Consider the following 16,466-nt stretch of genomic DNA (forward strand, 5'->3'; position numbering starts at 1 on the left):
CCCAGCTCATGAAGTGTTTCCTATCAGTGTATGAACCTTGACTCTATCAGATTTCAGGTGCTACTTTCATGGATCTGCTTTTCTAAGCACTTGGGAACCTATCTCACAATGCTGCAATATATTTTGATGCCTGTAAAAACATCTGTATGTATGGTTTGATGTAGGGGAATTTTACCTTTGACTTTTGTGTAAATAGGATCAAGTCCAGGAATGCAAACATCTTTTTCTCCTTCACTTTTTCACAGGTTAGGAAGAAAGCTACGACTTTCTTCCATCATTCGAAAATCTGTCAAAATTGCTCATGGAAACCTTTAACCTTTTAATCTCCCAGACTTCTTTGTTCCACAAGGGATATTCTGCTAGTCAAAACAGTGTATCTTTGTTTCCTCCCCTTTCCATTTTTGGTTAAGAAAGAAAGACTGAACAAGTCTGATTGCTGTATCCTTGCTCTTTTGATGAAATTTCAACCCCTGATCAGAATAAACACTGACTTCTGAAGAGGGCTATTGAACTCAGCGATCCCTTTGAAAATGACTTTGATTTCAGAGGGATATAGAGCTTTAGCAATTGGTTTTGAGGTTTTTCAGGCTAAAAAAACCCCCTGAAAGACAGAATCCAACATCCTCTTTTTAATCAAAATTCCCAGAGATTTTGGATCAAAAAGAATGAGAGATTGGGCTCCTTGATTAATATATAGGACATCCAGGACACTGGTCCACCCATTGCTTTTCTACTCTGGTTTCTTCATTCTTATTCCTTCACACATCACTTGCATAAAAACATAGAACCAGAGTTGTCTCCCATGCAACGTCCCTGTCTTTGGCAATATTACTCCAGTTTTGAAGTTAGCGCTTGGACTAGCACTACGATTTACAATCACAATAGCAGATATTTTTCATGTTTCTAACTTGGGCTGTAGCATTGCCACAAGATCTGCTAGAGCAAAACCAAACAAACAAACCCTTATTTTGCAAGAGCAAAAGCAGAAAAGAGTGTATCTTCAAATGTGTATTTCATTCCATATAGAATATGAGTGTAATAAAGTGCATTAATATTTTCCCTTTTTACAGCTCTAAATATTCAGGTTGAGTAAACCACTATGTGTAAAACGTTAAATCCTACTTGGAACCTAATTCCGTGCTAGTTATCGTCACATCTTCTCTCACGCAGTATTAGGTCTGTACTGTGTGTACTGTACTGTACTTTGTGCTGTTGTAAGGATCGGACACACAACTGGTGTAAATCAGTGCAGCTTTGCTGGCTTTGACACAGATACAGCCACTTATACCCCTTGTCTCTGAGTTTCTAGATTTGCAAGCATAACAGTATTGCATATGGCCCTTTTTATTCTGTCCTCAGAGTATGTAAATATTGGTTACTAGAAGTGTCGTCTTGTAATATACCAATTCTAATGTAAAACATGAAAACATGAAAAATGAGAAGCGGAAGATTGCTTGGCTTTGGTGCTCAGTTTGAGGGCAAGCCTTCCTCACTGTTGGATCAGGTTCAAAGTTTGTAAGAGATAGTGAATAGCTATAATTAAAGGAGGGCTTGTGAAATAAGTCACAGTACAATTCCTCCTGGAGAAGAGTTGCAATTGTCAACCTGACAATTATAGACTTACTGATATTTCAGTGGAAGTTTCTGAGAAAGCTATTATCATTCAGACAAAGGGCAGCTTTGCAGTAATTCTGTGCTAGCTGTATCTTAAATAAAGTAATTCCATTTCAGAAGAAGAGGAAGTAAGGAGTGGGAGACTTAAACCAAAAATAGCTAAACCATAAAATACCCTAAATATATCACCAGTCATAAAATCTTCAGGTACTTCGAATACGGGCAGGGTTTTATTCACTGTGCTGCATGCCTTATAACCCTAAGAGACTGAGTAAAACAGAATGTGTTAGAAACTGTAACTGGTCTGATTATTAGGGGCATCTACTTGAGCTGGTACAACAGCAATAGATCTGCAGAGACAAAGAGCTAGTGGTGAGGGGTCAGCGTCCACATACGACATGTTTCCAACAAGCTCTAGTCTGAACCAGTGGAAAGGAATCAGTTTGTACACCCTGATAGCACTCCACAGCATGATCCAAAGCCTGCTATGTGAAGATAAGCAGAAGATCAGTTGAAAAAAACCCCACTCATATGAATGAAAATGCTACTGTATATGCAGCCTATGTTAATGTTTTTGTGTAATTTGGGCTTGGTCCTTGGCCAGTTCAATGGGTGTACTTCCACTGACCTGTTCATATCTATTGTTTTATAGAGCTGAGGATTTTCTTCCTTGTTTATCCATTTTCATGCATTCTTTCATTGATACAATTTTAGAAGGAAAATTGCAATTTTTTTTCTTTTTTTTTTCCCTTTTACTTTAAGGTATTTGGACTTCACCCTAACGCAGATATAACTTACCAGACTAACCTGGCTAATGAGACATTAAGTACAATAGTGAGCATCCAGCCTAAAGACAGCAGCACTGGAGGAGGGGAAACCCGAGAAGCAGTGGTGCAGCGTCTTGCTGATGAGATGCTAGAGAAGCTACCTCCAGATTATAACCCTCATGAGGTATATGCTGTTTTATAGATACAGATATTTTATGTATGTATGTATGTATGTATATGTTTCATGAGTTTTATTGTGCTGCTTAAATTTAACTGGCACATGTTCTAAAAAGCTCTTAAAATTGTGCATAGTGTTTTATAAGTCTGTTTTGGTTCATTATCTAAAATATTCCTACATCGGAAACATATATTTCAAATGCCATAGTCCACTTAATTAGTCACCTTAACTCAGAAGAGCCATAAGGGACTTGAAAAAGTTCCTTAGAGAAGGACACCGTTGCCTCTTTCTGAAGGATCAGTGATCTTATAGTGGTTACAGCTTTCAATTTACCTACTCTTATTGTGATACCACCATTATGAATAATGGATTTTATCACTGACCTTTTCATGTCCCAGATTTTTGGAGTTTGAGCCGTAACAGATATATTTGTCAATCTTTTCTTGCATTTTTGATTAACAGTCTCATTAAATGGAAAAATCCAGCATAAAGCACTCTTGCATCATTTTGTAAGTAGGATCTGGTGTCTTGCCATGTGTTCCATGAACAGTAACTGTTGAAAACCCCTCATTTCCACAATTTTATTATTTACAATTCTGTTTTGCACTGATAGTGCTTTTTTCCCCTGGTTGCAGTCCAAGCTTGTCAAGTGCCCAGTATGCAGTATTGCAACTTATTATGTTATACTTTATTTTCTTCTCTGGCCGACTTAGAATGTCCACTTAGGTTACAACCAATACTCTTGGGGCCCTGGCAATATTTCCTGTCTTCTGTTCTACTATTCATCTCAGATTTAGTATGGCTTGTATAAATAGCCTCTTCTGTACTGTCATAATTCAACTCAGAACTTCTCTTTTCATTCCCTTCTTGGCAAGGTACTTACAATCTGCCACCTCACTTTTTTTGGTGATGTTTTCTAGCAGCTTTCTCCATATAGTTATTTTTCCATCCATCCCTGCTTGCGTGTCTCTTTTTTTCTCACCTGCTTATTGAGTGATTCCCAGCGATAGTATAAAAATCATTTATTTGTAGAATTTGATTTGGAACGGAGTCAGTTTTCTAGTTTTCACATTATTGTTTAATAGTAAATAAATATTAGAAATAGCAAATAAAATGAAATATAGTAAGTATAATAAATAATAACACTTAATTACGAATTTAATAAATTTAATAATTTACACCTTGGATCTACACCTATAATCTACTCCTTGGATTGTTCTCAGTCCTTTTCCCTTATCCTTCCTATCAGAGTAAAGTTTTTTCATGGAACTAGTTTTTTCTAGTTTTATTCAGCTCCTTAGAAAATTTTTTTTCAATTTGCAATAGAATACTGAATGCCTGGGTAGCATATGTGATTTTGCCATATTTGTAATATGTGTATTGAGCTAATTTTTTTTCAGTATATTTGCTAAATCCTCCAAATGACTATTTCTTCATTCCCTTGTTAAACTGCCAACTTTTTTCCTCCCGAAGAATTCGTAATATTTAGAAGACATCAATAGTACTGGACTTTATATTGTAACCAGAGGGTATTCTTGCCCTCAGATTTTACCCCTGGGAAATATGTGCAGTGCCTTTTAGTCTTGTAAAATGCACACACGCTTGTTTAATCCAAATTTCACTTCTAAACGGTTTGAACAAATACTAGTTTTCTCCGGCATTTCTTCTGTTTAATCTTGGTCTCATTCACTCTCATTCCTTCTTGGTTTATTCACTCAGGTTATCCACAGGAAACACACATAGAGTAGGCCTCCCCTTTTCAGTCACTTCCTCAAGTGTCTTAGCTTTGGAGACAACCAGTTATGGAGCCAGGAGATGTAGTGAAGTATAGTTAAGGACAAAGAGTCTGGAGGGTTTATTTTGGAAGTTCCCCCCTGCACTCTTACCTTGTCTCTATTTTACTGCTGTATTTGGGTACAATACATACTTTTCCATGTGACTATAAAAAAATCGCCACCAATTGTTTTCATTGCTGTTTCACTCTCATCATCCAGTAGTATGACAAGCTATTATCTTTTCTCATGATCTGCCCATCATGCATGCAGGTTTTTATTTTCTTGTAAGCAATCATCTTTATGATGATGCTCACAATTAGATAGTTCTTTGCTTCTGTACCACTTCTCTGACATCTTCTCTGAGATTCAAGGAAACCTCTTTTGCTTCAATTTGCTTGACAGCTGTTCTCTTATGATTTGAGTAAAGAGATCCGTATTTGTACACGGCAAGGCAATATTAGGTATTAATACTTTAGCATCAGCTTGCTCCCCCTCCACCCCCCCTCTTCGTTCTTACAGGTACAGTCAGAGAATGTCCTGTTGGATCTACTTTTTCCCTCTGTGTTTCTTGTAAATGTATTCTGAGCTCAGGATGTAAGTTTGTTTCATTCTCTTATCAATAAGTGTAGATACCACCTCCTCCTGGTGATTTCTAGTTTTCTCAGGTTCTGTACATCTTGATCTGTGAATTGCACTTCTCTTTGATTAATCACACCACTCCATTTACACACTGTTTCTTCAGTCCACATTACTGATGGATGACATGGTACTTTTCCACAGAACCATCCAAAAATTACGCTTTGTTTCTGTATCATGGTAGTCATTCCTTTGCTCTGAGTATCTACAGAACATCCTCTGGTCATTTTCTAACAGTTTATTATTGGTAATAATGTGTTCCTCTGTACATCTCTTTGGCTGTGTCACCTGCACTACAATTTTGGATTTTACTTCTGCAGTGTTATGAGATTTGGCATTATTTCTTGCAGTTCCTGATTCTTCAATATTTCCTTCTTCATTTTGCCTAATAGATTTACCCTTTCTCTCATTCTCTAGGTCTTAGAACTCGTTTGAGTCTTTACCAATGCTTTCTTTGTTAGAGGGGAGTATCCTTTTTCTGCCATTAGTGCCCAGTTCCACCTCTTTGCTGCAGTTGTTTATGTCCAGGAGTGTTGCCACCTCTACACAATAAGCAAAAGATCTGTATCAAATGTGATTCTCATCTGAACTGAACCTCTGTTATTCTGGAACCTCTTAGAAAGGGTGGAGATGGCAGGAGTAAGCTGTAAAGAAAGCTACATTTTTAAATGAAAGTTTGCATAAACTGGCAAAAAAAAAAAAAAGGTCTAAAATGCCAGAAGAAAAAAAAACCACACAAAAGGGAGAGTTTAGATGTTCTCTGAGGGAAGAAGCCACAGAATTTTGCAGAAGCTACGATATAATAAGCAAATGAAATTACAAGCTTGCAAGCATAAGGAGTGAATGGATTATGTAATTACTTCCTGTGTTGTGTGAAAAAAAGGGAATGGGATGTGTTCTGGTTTTTGTCACTTTTAAGTCAACATTTGGTCATTCAGGACATTATTACCTATATCCAGGACATTATTACCTGCTAGATCAGTTTAACAATCCTGAAACAAATAAAACTAATACACTAATTTGCAAGAGATTGAGGGAATGTGTCAAAAAGAGTTCCTATGCATGCCTCATTGGATAAGAGCAGTAAAAAGAAAAACGTTCATTAGTCCTAGCAGTGCAGCTTGGGTTTGCTTTTAGAAGAATATTGTACTCTAGTAAGGCCATGACATGATAGTCTTTGGAAATAGAGTTATAGAGATACTATCAGTGCAGAAAAGGAAAAAAAAATTAGGAAACAAATGAAGGTAATTAAAAGCAAATACTCTTCAGGGAAAATGACAGGTGCCTTTGCCATCTTTGATCAGTTCTTGTGGCTCCCTTTAGAAGGTGTGGAGTGAATTTGCTCAGAGTTAAAACCCCAACAGACTAGGTTAGGGACAGATGGTACTGAAACCAATTATTTGCTGACATTCAGAGCTCCGGATTGTACTTTCTCTTGATACATTGTGAATCTAGAGAAAATTCAGGCTGTCATACAGAGGCCTTCATTTCTCAATTATTAGCCTTTGGCAATGACTTCAGAACCAACAACTTTCAAAACAGGACAACCGTTTTACCCCATGATATATGCTGCTGCTTTTGTTGTTGTGTTCTTGTAACGCTTCCTCTCAGCAGTCAAATAACTGACTCAATGTCCACCCAAAAGACTATAAACAAAACAAGTCACCTTTGCATGCTTTATCAGACTGCAGTTTGACACAGGTGATGGAAAAGCAAAAGAAACCTTCCTTCTGACCTAAAACTGTCTTCATTTTTCTTGCTCCAAAGGCAGAGGCAGAGTAAGAATTCTGCTTTCATGACCGACCCCCTTTTGCGTCTGGGTCTTGCCTCACAGGTAACAGAGAGATTAGTGGTAAAATGATTAGGTCCAGTCAGTCCATGTGAGTGAAGATAGATGCAAGAATAAATGTCAGCCTGTCACACATTGAGTTTTACAATGAAAATGATCCTTGCAACTTGAAAAACAGCTTGCTAGGGAATACACATAGAGACATTCCAAAGATACTGCACTTTATTGGATGTTGGCTTTTAACCTAAGTAGCAATGATTTTTTTTCCTTAAATATTTTTTGTCATATTGATTTCATTTTATCCTCTACTAAGACTATGACTACATTAGCAAGTATTGCATGGGAATAGTTCATCTGAGGACCCCAGGCCTGCATTAGATGTTTTATTGGGGAATTTACTTCGGTCTAACTCCAGCCTGGGCCTGTAGGCTGAACACCCATTAGTGGCTGGAGTACGTTAGACTCCCTGAAGCTTACCTTCTGGGTTAGTTTAATTTGAAGCTAAGCCAGTTTGTATGCCTGGAGTCTACTTTTCAGTGCAGTTTTTTTGGTACAAAAAAAAATTCGGGGTCTGAACTGAAACACTAACGTAGGTGCCTTGTAAGGTGTCTCTGGTTTACTTACCAACCCCATCAGAGATGGTGGTCACCCAGCTCTAGAGCTTCAGCTATTTTCTACGTATTTCACTGCCCACTTCCTTATATACAATGGGGAATTGGTCCTTGACACCACTTGAAAAGAGCTTGGACTTGGACACGCCTTGAGCTTGTCTTTCTTACTCAGGTCTCTTATTTAGACCATCTCACAGAATGATGGACTTCCCATTTCTGCTGACAAAGGGTATAACAAGTAGGCAAGTCTAATTGAAAATGATAGCATTTACTGAAAATGGTAGGCAGTTACTACTACAATAACTTGATCACTGATCATTAAATGACTTGAGTTCGGCAACTGCTTTTCTGCTGAATGTCCTATAAAGTATGTGGTGACAAAGGAGTTGGTAACCTGAGGACAGCTAAGAAATGTATATAGAGGAATCTGACACAGTGGAGATATGCATTGCAAAATCATGTAGACAGAGCTATTAAGATTATGATTTTAGTTGCCCCTTTCTTAAATCATCTTGTTTTATGTTACATGATAGCTGTTTCCATAATGAAAAGGAGATGTTGTAAGTGGGCTTTATGGAATTAGTATATTAATCTCAGAAAGGCTATTTTGGTTAATGAGTTTTGTCTTTTGAGGTTTTTTTCTGTCAGTTGGGATCCATCTCTTTATGTCATAATAAATACAGCACTGGAATTACGTCATCTGATTGCTTGATAAGAATTCTAATAAAAAAACAGTCAGTCCTACCTCATAGCTGGTATTTAAAGCTCATCTTAACAGCAAGATTTCCAAGAAAGGCACTATGTTACACCTAGTAAATCTCACTGCAGATCAGGCTTGATTTGTATACAATAAGGTAGGAAGTATGTATTTTTTTTTCAGTTTTCATATCTGGTTATACTTGATGCTCCAGGCTGAGTGCTGTGAACATATCTAGGACGGATTAACAAATTTCTGCATTATTGGTTCAATCCGTTATTCAAAACATTACAGCTATTTTTGTAGGTACACGAAAATAAATCAGAAGAATGTTTAAATTCTGAGAATTCACTAGTTAAACAAATTGTGCGATTATCAGTACAGTAATATTTTAGAATATTTATTTAATCTTCTCTTTGTAGATTCATAAATACCAATATTTTGGAAAATAACCCCTTTAACAACATCTTCCATACAATTTTTCCTCAAATGGGAGAAATTCTTCCTCTAAATGATCCCCCAAAAGGACACAAGCTTTATACACTACAAAAAAGTGTATTTCTTATTTAAAGGATAAAATGCATGGACTATATTCTGTATAATTCCTTTCTTATTAAGTGGCATGCACTAGACTTCTAAGTATTCTAGAAAAAAAATCATCAAACTTTTTTTTGCTTTTTTGGTACGAGGGAGAATTATCAATTCCTGTGAAATTTCCAGAAAGCAGAAGCTTTCCCTGGACTTTGTATGAAAAAAATCAGAATACTTCATTGTGTAAATTATCCAAAAAGAGTTTATTGTCTCAGCTCTAGTCTCGTGATTTTTTCTAGTCTCGTAGTTTTTTCTTTTTTACAGGAAGAAACAGATTAACTCAGTCTGTAAAATGAGTTGTCACACTGCAAAGTATTAGCATAATTGGTTGGCACCTTGTCGTGGTTTAACCTCAGCCGGCAACTAAGCACCACGCAGCCGCTCGCTCACTCCCCCCCGGTGGGATGGGGGAGAGAATCGGAAGGGTAAAAGTGAGAAAAACTCGTGGGTTGAGATAAAAACAGTTTAATAGGTAAAGCAAAAGCCACGCATGCAAGCAAAGCAGAACAAGGAATTCATTCGCTACTTCCCATGGGCAGGCAGGTGTTCAGCCATCTCCAGGAAAGCAGGGCTCCATCACGCGTAACGGTTACTTGGGAAGACAAACGCCATCACTCCGAACGTCCCCCCCTTCCTTCTTCTTCCCCCAGCTTTATATGCTGAGCATGACGTCACATGGTATGGAATATCCCTTTGGCCAGTTTGGGTCAGCTGTCCTGGCTGTGCCCCCTCCCAGCTTCTTGTGCACCTCCAGCCTTCTCAGTCAGTAGAGCATGGGAAGCTGAAAAGTCCTTGACTAGTGTAAACACTACCTAGCAACAACTAAAACATCGGTGTGTTATCAACATTATTCTCACCCTAAATCCAAAACACAGCACTGTACCAGCTACTAGGAAGGAAATTAACTCTATCCCTGCCGAAACCAGGACACACCTGTTTCTTGGACATTCTGTCTGACAAACTCATGGGTCCTTGTGATTAAAATATGATGAATAACCTTGCTGATAGCTGTCTCCCAAGGAGAATAGCATATAAAGTTGAAAAAGAGTATTTTATTGGGCTTGGAGTTGAAACTGAGAATTGGAAATTGTCAAAGCATTTACTCATTTATACTAGCAATTATAACTACTCAACTGCTATATTATATTCATCTTGCAGAAACTTGCTATTCAGTGTAATAATAAGATCTTTAGTAATGTTCACTATGTGCATATAATGTATAGTATACATAATAATGTATACAATGAGATATATGAGTATATCTGGAAAAACACAAAGCAAAATCCAGTGGACTTCTGGCCTTGATGAAATAGCACGCATTATACCAAATCTTGTGGCTTCTACTTGGCTGCAGTAGAATTCCAATGGTATTCTGCTCTTTGAAAGAATAGACTTTCTAACTCTTTCTTCATCTTTTGTTAGTAAGCTCAAAAGAAGCTCTTAAATTATTTTAGCAAACTGATCTTATGGGTCAACTCCTTTATGATAAATTAATGGCCATATGGGTATCTGGATTTAGGATCTTATTTTACTGCTTGAGATCTCTTTTTGGTTCCAGAGTCCCCTTGCAGAATTTCACCTGCAGAGGGAAGGAGTGACTATGGCAAAGATCAGGGTTCAGGCTGCTTCAATGTGAAAGATGATGCATGTGGCTGAGTGGTAGCGAGTACAGAGAAAAGGCCATGGGCTTTCTGAAAGCAGAGTCATAGTGGGGAAAAACACTTGAAAGTCTTAAAAATCAAGAATTCTGGTACTATGTGAGGTATAGGCACCATGATTTCTGCAGGTGCCACTAAATCCGCTCTCATGCACTGTTGTATACAGTGATCTTTGATGTACATGGAACATACAGTGTATGTCTGAAGCATATTGTATATGCATCATATGCTAAAGTGAGACAGGGAATGCTTTTGCTACTGTTGCTGTGACATGTCCTTAAGTAACATAGGCAACTAATGCCATTTTGAAAATGTTCTCTGCTGAATATGAGTGAAACTGTTATCCTTAAAAATTAAGAAGGCCAAAAGCTTCTACCTACAAAATGGTGCACATAATGGTGTAACAGAATTCTGTGGCATCTGTAATATTCCTGGCAATCTTGCCTCTCTAGTAATGCATCCATGAGCACCTTGTCTTATGAGTGAGTCACGTGCTATTGGAAGTAGCTGCTTTTATATATCATTGTGCTTGCTAAGTTGAACTCCATTTTTAGCATTATTTCAACTCAGCAGGGCAAGAAGAGGTGAGAAAGTTCACCTAGCACAATTTGGAAATATGAAGAAGTTACCATCAAACATGCTTTTGTGTAGCATGTGGGGTTTTTTTTAAGATCTAAGACCCTACAGCCTAACAAGGACAGAAGGAACTGCTGTGTCCCTTCAAAAAGAGGGAACTTTCCCTCCTTAGAATGATGGAGGAGCTCCTTTTGGTAAGCTAATGAGTCACAGTGTGCTAAATCTTACTGTTGGCACAGGACTTGTACAACCATCTGTTACATAAAAGTTTCTTTTGTCAGGAATTATGCGATACAATTGGAAAAACATCCTTTTGCTTTCAAAAATTACTGCATGGGAAACAGGAGATTACATTTTATAATCGTTGCACTATTCTTGTTTAGGTGAAAGCCCAGCTTCAAAAGATGGGAGCTATTCAACCCATAAACATATTTCTCCGTCAGGAAATTGACCGCATGCAACATGTTATATCAAGAGTTCGAACTACACTGACTGATCTCAAATTGGCTATTGATGGTAAGTTACAATATTAAAAATCATACTAATTAAGATGCAATATTTATTACTAACGGTTGCTTATACTATATAACTAAATAGGTATTTCCCCTCCTTTCCTCCCTTTCTACCTCTTCCTCTTTTGTTGTCTCCCTCCCCCCTTTTTTTCTCTTTTTCTCTCTTTATCCTATGACCACTAATTCTAGCCCTTCAAGCCTCCTGACTGCATCTCTAAGGACACTCCACCTTAACTTATTCTGTATGCATGTGCTCCAGTATTGCAGTTCACGTCCCACAGCACTACTACACTTCTGTGATTCTCTCTAGGATCTCTACAGAGCTCAGAGGAGCTGAATTGCGTGATTAGGTCCACAGGTCATGTGCCAGGTCATTTATGAAATTAAGCTGAGACATAATGATATAGAACAAGGTAGAAGTGTTGCTGCTAAGTAACTGTGAGACAGGGCACTCAGGAGGCCAGGTGGTAAAGACTCTAATTTAAGGTGAGATTTGCAATGTTCGTGAAACTGGTTATACCAAATAGGATATCTCTAAATGGAAGCTGAAGGGAGTGGGAGTGCCAGTCAAAAGAGAATGATAGGGTTCTGCTTTTAGGAGGTAGGCAACAGCACTCTGTATCTCTCAGAGACAGGAGTATTTGGCTGAAAGTGAGCAATGGTGAGCATAGTTAAAGTAAATTAAGAGTACAGGCAACTAGAAGCAGATGGAAAATTTGATCAGAAAAGGAGTGAGGAAAAAGAAGGGATGATGATGTTACTGTCTGCTTTTTGTTTTCACTTCCCATTTTGTTCATCTGCAAGAGTTGAAATGTCCAGGAAGGAAAGTATACTGTTGCTTAGCCAAGCTTCTTGAATTAACAATAAATGAAAATGAAGCAGGAACGGTTCAGTTCCACTGGTTAAGATCTCACTCAAGTCTGCTGTTCTACAGCAGAGAGGCAGAAAATATCTGAGACAGCAAACTCAGGGAGGTCAGAGTGCCTCAAAACTAGTCCCTTCTGATATAGGTGATGGCAGTACTGTGATCTGTCTTACTGGCGTTTTCCAGTCTTTTGACAATAAGTCTTTCATGAAGGGAGATTTTTTTTAATTTGTATTTTTGTTACATAAGAATCAAAAGGGATTTTTTCCTATCATTTGTATGATTCACCAAGGCAACAATGCATGCTTCAGAAACATCATGCCTATAACCTGTATCTAGGAAAGAGGTTCATAAATGTGCCCAAGGCTAATTAGCTTCCATATCCTGTAATAATCTATGAAAAGATCAAGCTGGAAGAAACAATTGTCCTCTGTTTCAATACTGAGCTGAAAGTTCCCTTTTATATGTGCATAGAGTCCCTTTTCAAGTAAATTAAAATAATGCTTTCCATCCAAGAAAGTATTAATCTGTCCTTGATTGTGACAGATATATTTAAAGTCTCAAAATGTACAATAGTCTGCAGAGGGGTGGATAGTAACATAATTTATTTGCACTTAGTATTCAGTTCCACAGTGGGCACAGTCCTCTACCAGGTGTTTAATCAAGTTAATGCTGTAACTTTTGTGCAATCCTCTAAAACGCTATAATTTTCTTAGTGACAGGCAAGTTAAATATAGTGAAAAATTGCTCTGAAAACAAAACTGAATGTATAGGTATCAATAATGATTAATGGCTTCTGGGAGATTCATGATACATCAAGTGCATGTGGTAGACTGTTAATTGGGGGATGGAAAGAACATTTAGGCACTCTCTCTTGCCTCAGCAAAGGGGAAACCCCCAACCTCTCTCATACTAGATTCTCCCCCAAAACTAGTCAACTGCAGTCTCAGATCATCTGAGGTGCTCCTTTTTCTTTACAATGAGGTAAACTGATCTGCCTGCTCAAACAGGCCGTGTGAATTTTGACATCTGCCCTGGTCATGCATCTGGCTCTGGCTTCACGAACCTGTTAAGGCCTGAGCACCCAATTACAGCAGATCTAAATTTTCAAACAAATTTTGTGTTTAAGAATATAGCGCATCTTCATGTTGTGTCGTGTAGCTTTGTAAAAGGAGGTCTGAATATTTGATTCTGCAGTTTGGATGTGAATAGATGGACCTTGTCATTTTGCTGTTGCTCACTGAGTTACATTTGAGGTAATATAAAGCTCTCCTCAGTGGGAGCCCATGTGCAGCTGAACATGAGGGATGTTGGGGGGATTAACAGAGCCAGTTTTGTCCCTGTATCCAGAGGGCAGATTAAGCAGTGTACAGCTTTTGGGAGGGGTGAGGATGCTCAGCATATGTCCCAACATGTTTGTTGGCAGCTGTGCCCCACAAGCCTGCATCTCCACCAATAAACTTTGCTGCCCAGAGGGGTGCTTTTTTTGGATCAAATTGTAATAATTAGATTGTAGCTGCACTTTGTACTCTCAGTTATGTCCCAACCATTGGTTCTGTTTTAATTACTTATTGATTGCCCAGAATTTATTTCACAGTTGGTATAATACAGAGCTTCACATAAATCAGAAAACAGCAATGATGATTGTCCTCTCAAGTGACCTAAATAGAGGCTATGTTCCAAATAGAGAAATATTTTTCAGACAAGGAAAGAGCTGTTTTCTCATCTTTTCATCTGGGGAGCTGTAAGACATGGGGCTTGAACCAAAACTCCAGATTCTAATGGATTATGAACATCAGGTCTTGACCCCCTGGCAGAAGGTGACCATATTCTTTGTAGGGCAGTATATGAGCTATAGAGATCCTGTGTACATGCCCTATCTTCCTCCTGTGGAAGTGTAGATGCCTCTGGCACAGAATACTGATACCCTAGCTGTTTGTTGGGGAGTGGGCACTTCAAACCCCCTCTCCCACTAATGAAGATAGTATCTTTAAATGCAGTAAAATCTAATGACCCATTCAGTTATTCCTAGTCTCTTAGAGTTTGTTTGAGTAGAGGGGAACTGAATGTGGCCTATCTGTGAGATTGGGGCAGGTTCTCTTTATTTCTCCATCCACTGAAGTAGGAGTGGTAAGCGTGGTAAGTGGTAAGATGGCACCCTGACATGTCTTCTATCAGTGAAGAAAGTGAGAAGAGAGATTCTGTGTTATCCCTAGTCCCCCTTGAGTGGCTTCCATGAATCTCAGCGGTGGAGCATGCTTGTAGTAGCACTGAAAGTGGATATTGAATCCTTGGCAATGGAAATAAGCACAACTTTTAATTTGGTATTATTTCCTGATTTTTTTTAACCTACTTAACATTCTGTTTAAGGGCTTGTCCTGAAAGAAACAAATGCTTAACTCATTTATTTATTAGTATATCTGGATTCTACTTTGGTCATAAAACTGCATCCACTTCGCATTTGTTTCTGGTACTTTATAGCTTTGTGTTTTCAAACTAATCTTTTGGAACTGCCTACTTCATGAACAAGTGAAGGCCATACAAGAAACCTTGGATTTGCTATCCTTTCATGTCATATATGTGGCACATGATCACAGAACTCCTGCTGCTATTTGTGCAGTACTTGCAGAGGTAGGAGAGAGAAGTCCTTTTCCTGTTAATGTATTTCCTGAGAATATAGCAATCCCTCTAAAAGCTTTTACATGACTTGTAATGTGTAAAGATTTGTTTCCAAAGGCCCAGAGTTTTTGTTCCTTACATTTTTCTTACTACTTGCAAGACAAGCATTGTGCAAATACCTACAGGAACCAGAAGACAAAGAAGTGGAATCAATACAAATAACTACTTCAGAAGTCATCATGGCATTTGTCATGGAGAAGCTCTACCAGGCTTAAGCAAACTTTCCACTGCAACTACAATATGGCACCCCTCACGTTACAAAGCTAGCATATTTTCATGCATATAATGAACACCATACATAACCTACATGCCAGGACTTGAAAAAAAAATCACAGATTACTCTTATCCTATACTGAAAGAGAGGGCAATCAGAGCTTTTGGAATAATAGCATCAGGAACAAGGATACTACTAAGGGGAGATGGGACTTTGCTATTTGCCCTCTTTTTACCCACACATGTATACCATGTGCATGTTCTTTAAATGACGCATGGGTTATATGCATGAAAACTCATTAAAATTAAGACACTATCATGTTTCAGGTATATGTTTATGCCAGGTTGAGAAGTGTGAGGAAATACAGGTGAGACTATTGAGACAGAAGGTATTGGAGAGTAAAAAATTACGCATTTTTGTATGTGTTTCTAATATTTTTGGAACTTCATAATTCAGACAAAGCTGAATAATAACCGTTAATAACAAGGCCTTGAGGAATACTGGTGCATTTCACTGGTTTCTGTACATGTCAGTCATTGATTTGCTACCTTATTAAAAACTATTTAATTACCTGCTTTTAGCTCCTCACCATCCTTATACTGCATTGCTAACCAGCGTGTTGGCCTTAGGTATTGTCATTCATATAAGAATTTGTTGAAACACCCAGAACTTCATGTAGACGTGAGGTAGCATATAGTTCTACATAGATAATAGGAATTACTTAGAATCCTCTGATAATAGGAATCACTTAGAATTTCTACGTCATCTATGCAAACTCGTGTTAAGCCCCTGAAAGAATGAGGTAAAGGTTCACTTTTTTTTTCCAACTCAGAATACCATGATCTTGATGGTAGTGTTTGCATCATGTTGCTGCAAGGAATTTCTGTTCATTGTATGTAGCACCTTACAAGAGGGATATAAATGAACTCCAAAAGAGCCAAAAGAGGTAGCTGATAACTTATTCTAATCTATGCGGTGAAAAACTGAAGCTCAGGAAACTGGTCTTGCCAGAGTGCACAGGAAAGGTAATTTCCCGCAAAGGGAAGGAGTATGGACTCATTCCCACTGGCTGGCTAAGTTCTGTTTTGACTCGTAATGCTTAAGACTGTTAACTAATACAATTTTAGTTTGGCCTGCTGACGATGCTAATAGACTTTTGGATTGAAAGATCTTGGGCTGTTACCTTACTGATTCTTACAGTATGTGTGTACGACTGGTAGGGATCATCTGTGTATTCCACTTTTGGATGAGGATTTTATTTGAAGATGATTAAGAGCACTCAGTGAGGACATTAATGGAATGTA

At 38.1% G+C, this 16,466-nt stretch overlaps 1 protein-coding gene across 1 annotated transcript in view; it reads left to right on the plus strand.

The window, feature by feature from the left end:
- The window catches only part of LOC143156531 (dynein axonemal heavy chain 5-like), a 175,048-nt gene that overhangs the window by 146,752 nt on the left and 11,830 nt on the right, over positions 1 to 16,466 (plus strand). The window contains exons 72-73 of the mRNA XM_076330176.1: positions 2,377 to 2,565; positions 11,276 to 11,408. Coding sequence (XP_076186291.1) covers positions 2,377 to 2,565; positions 11,276 to 11,408 — 322 coding nt within the window. The remainder of the gene's footprint in view (positions 1 to 2,376; positions 2,566 to 11,275; positions 11,409 to 16,466) is intronic.

Source organism: Aptenodytes patagonicus, chromosome 2, assembly GCF_965638725.1.
Source record: "Aptenodytes patagonicus chromosome 2, bAptPat1.pri.cur, whole genome shotgun sequence".
Taxonomy (NCBI): domain Eukaryota; kingdom Metazoa; phylum Chordata; class Aves; order Sphenisciformes; family Spheniscidae; genus Aptenodytes; species Aptenodytes patagonicus.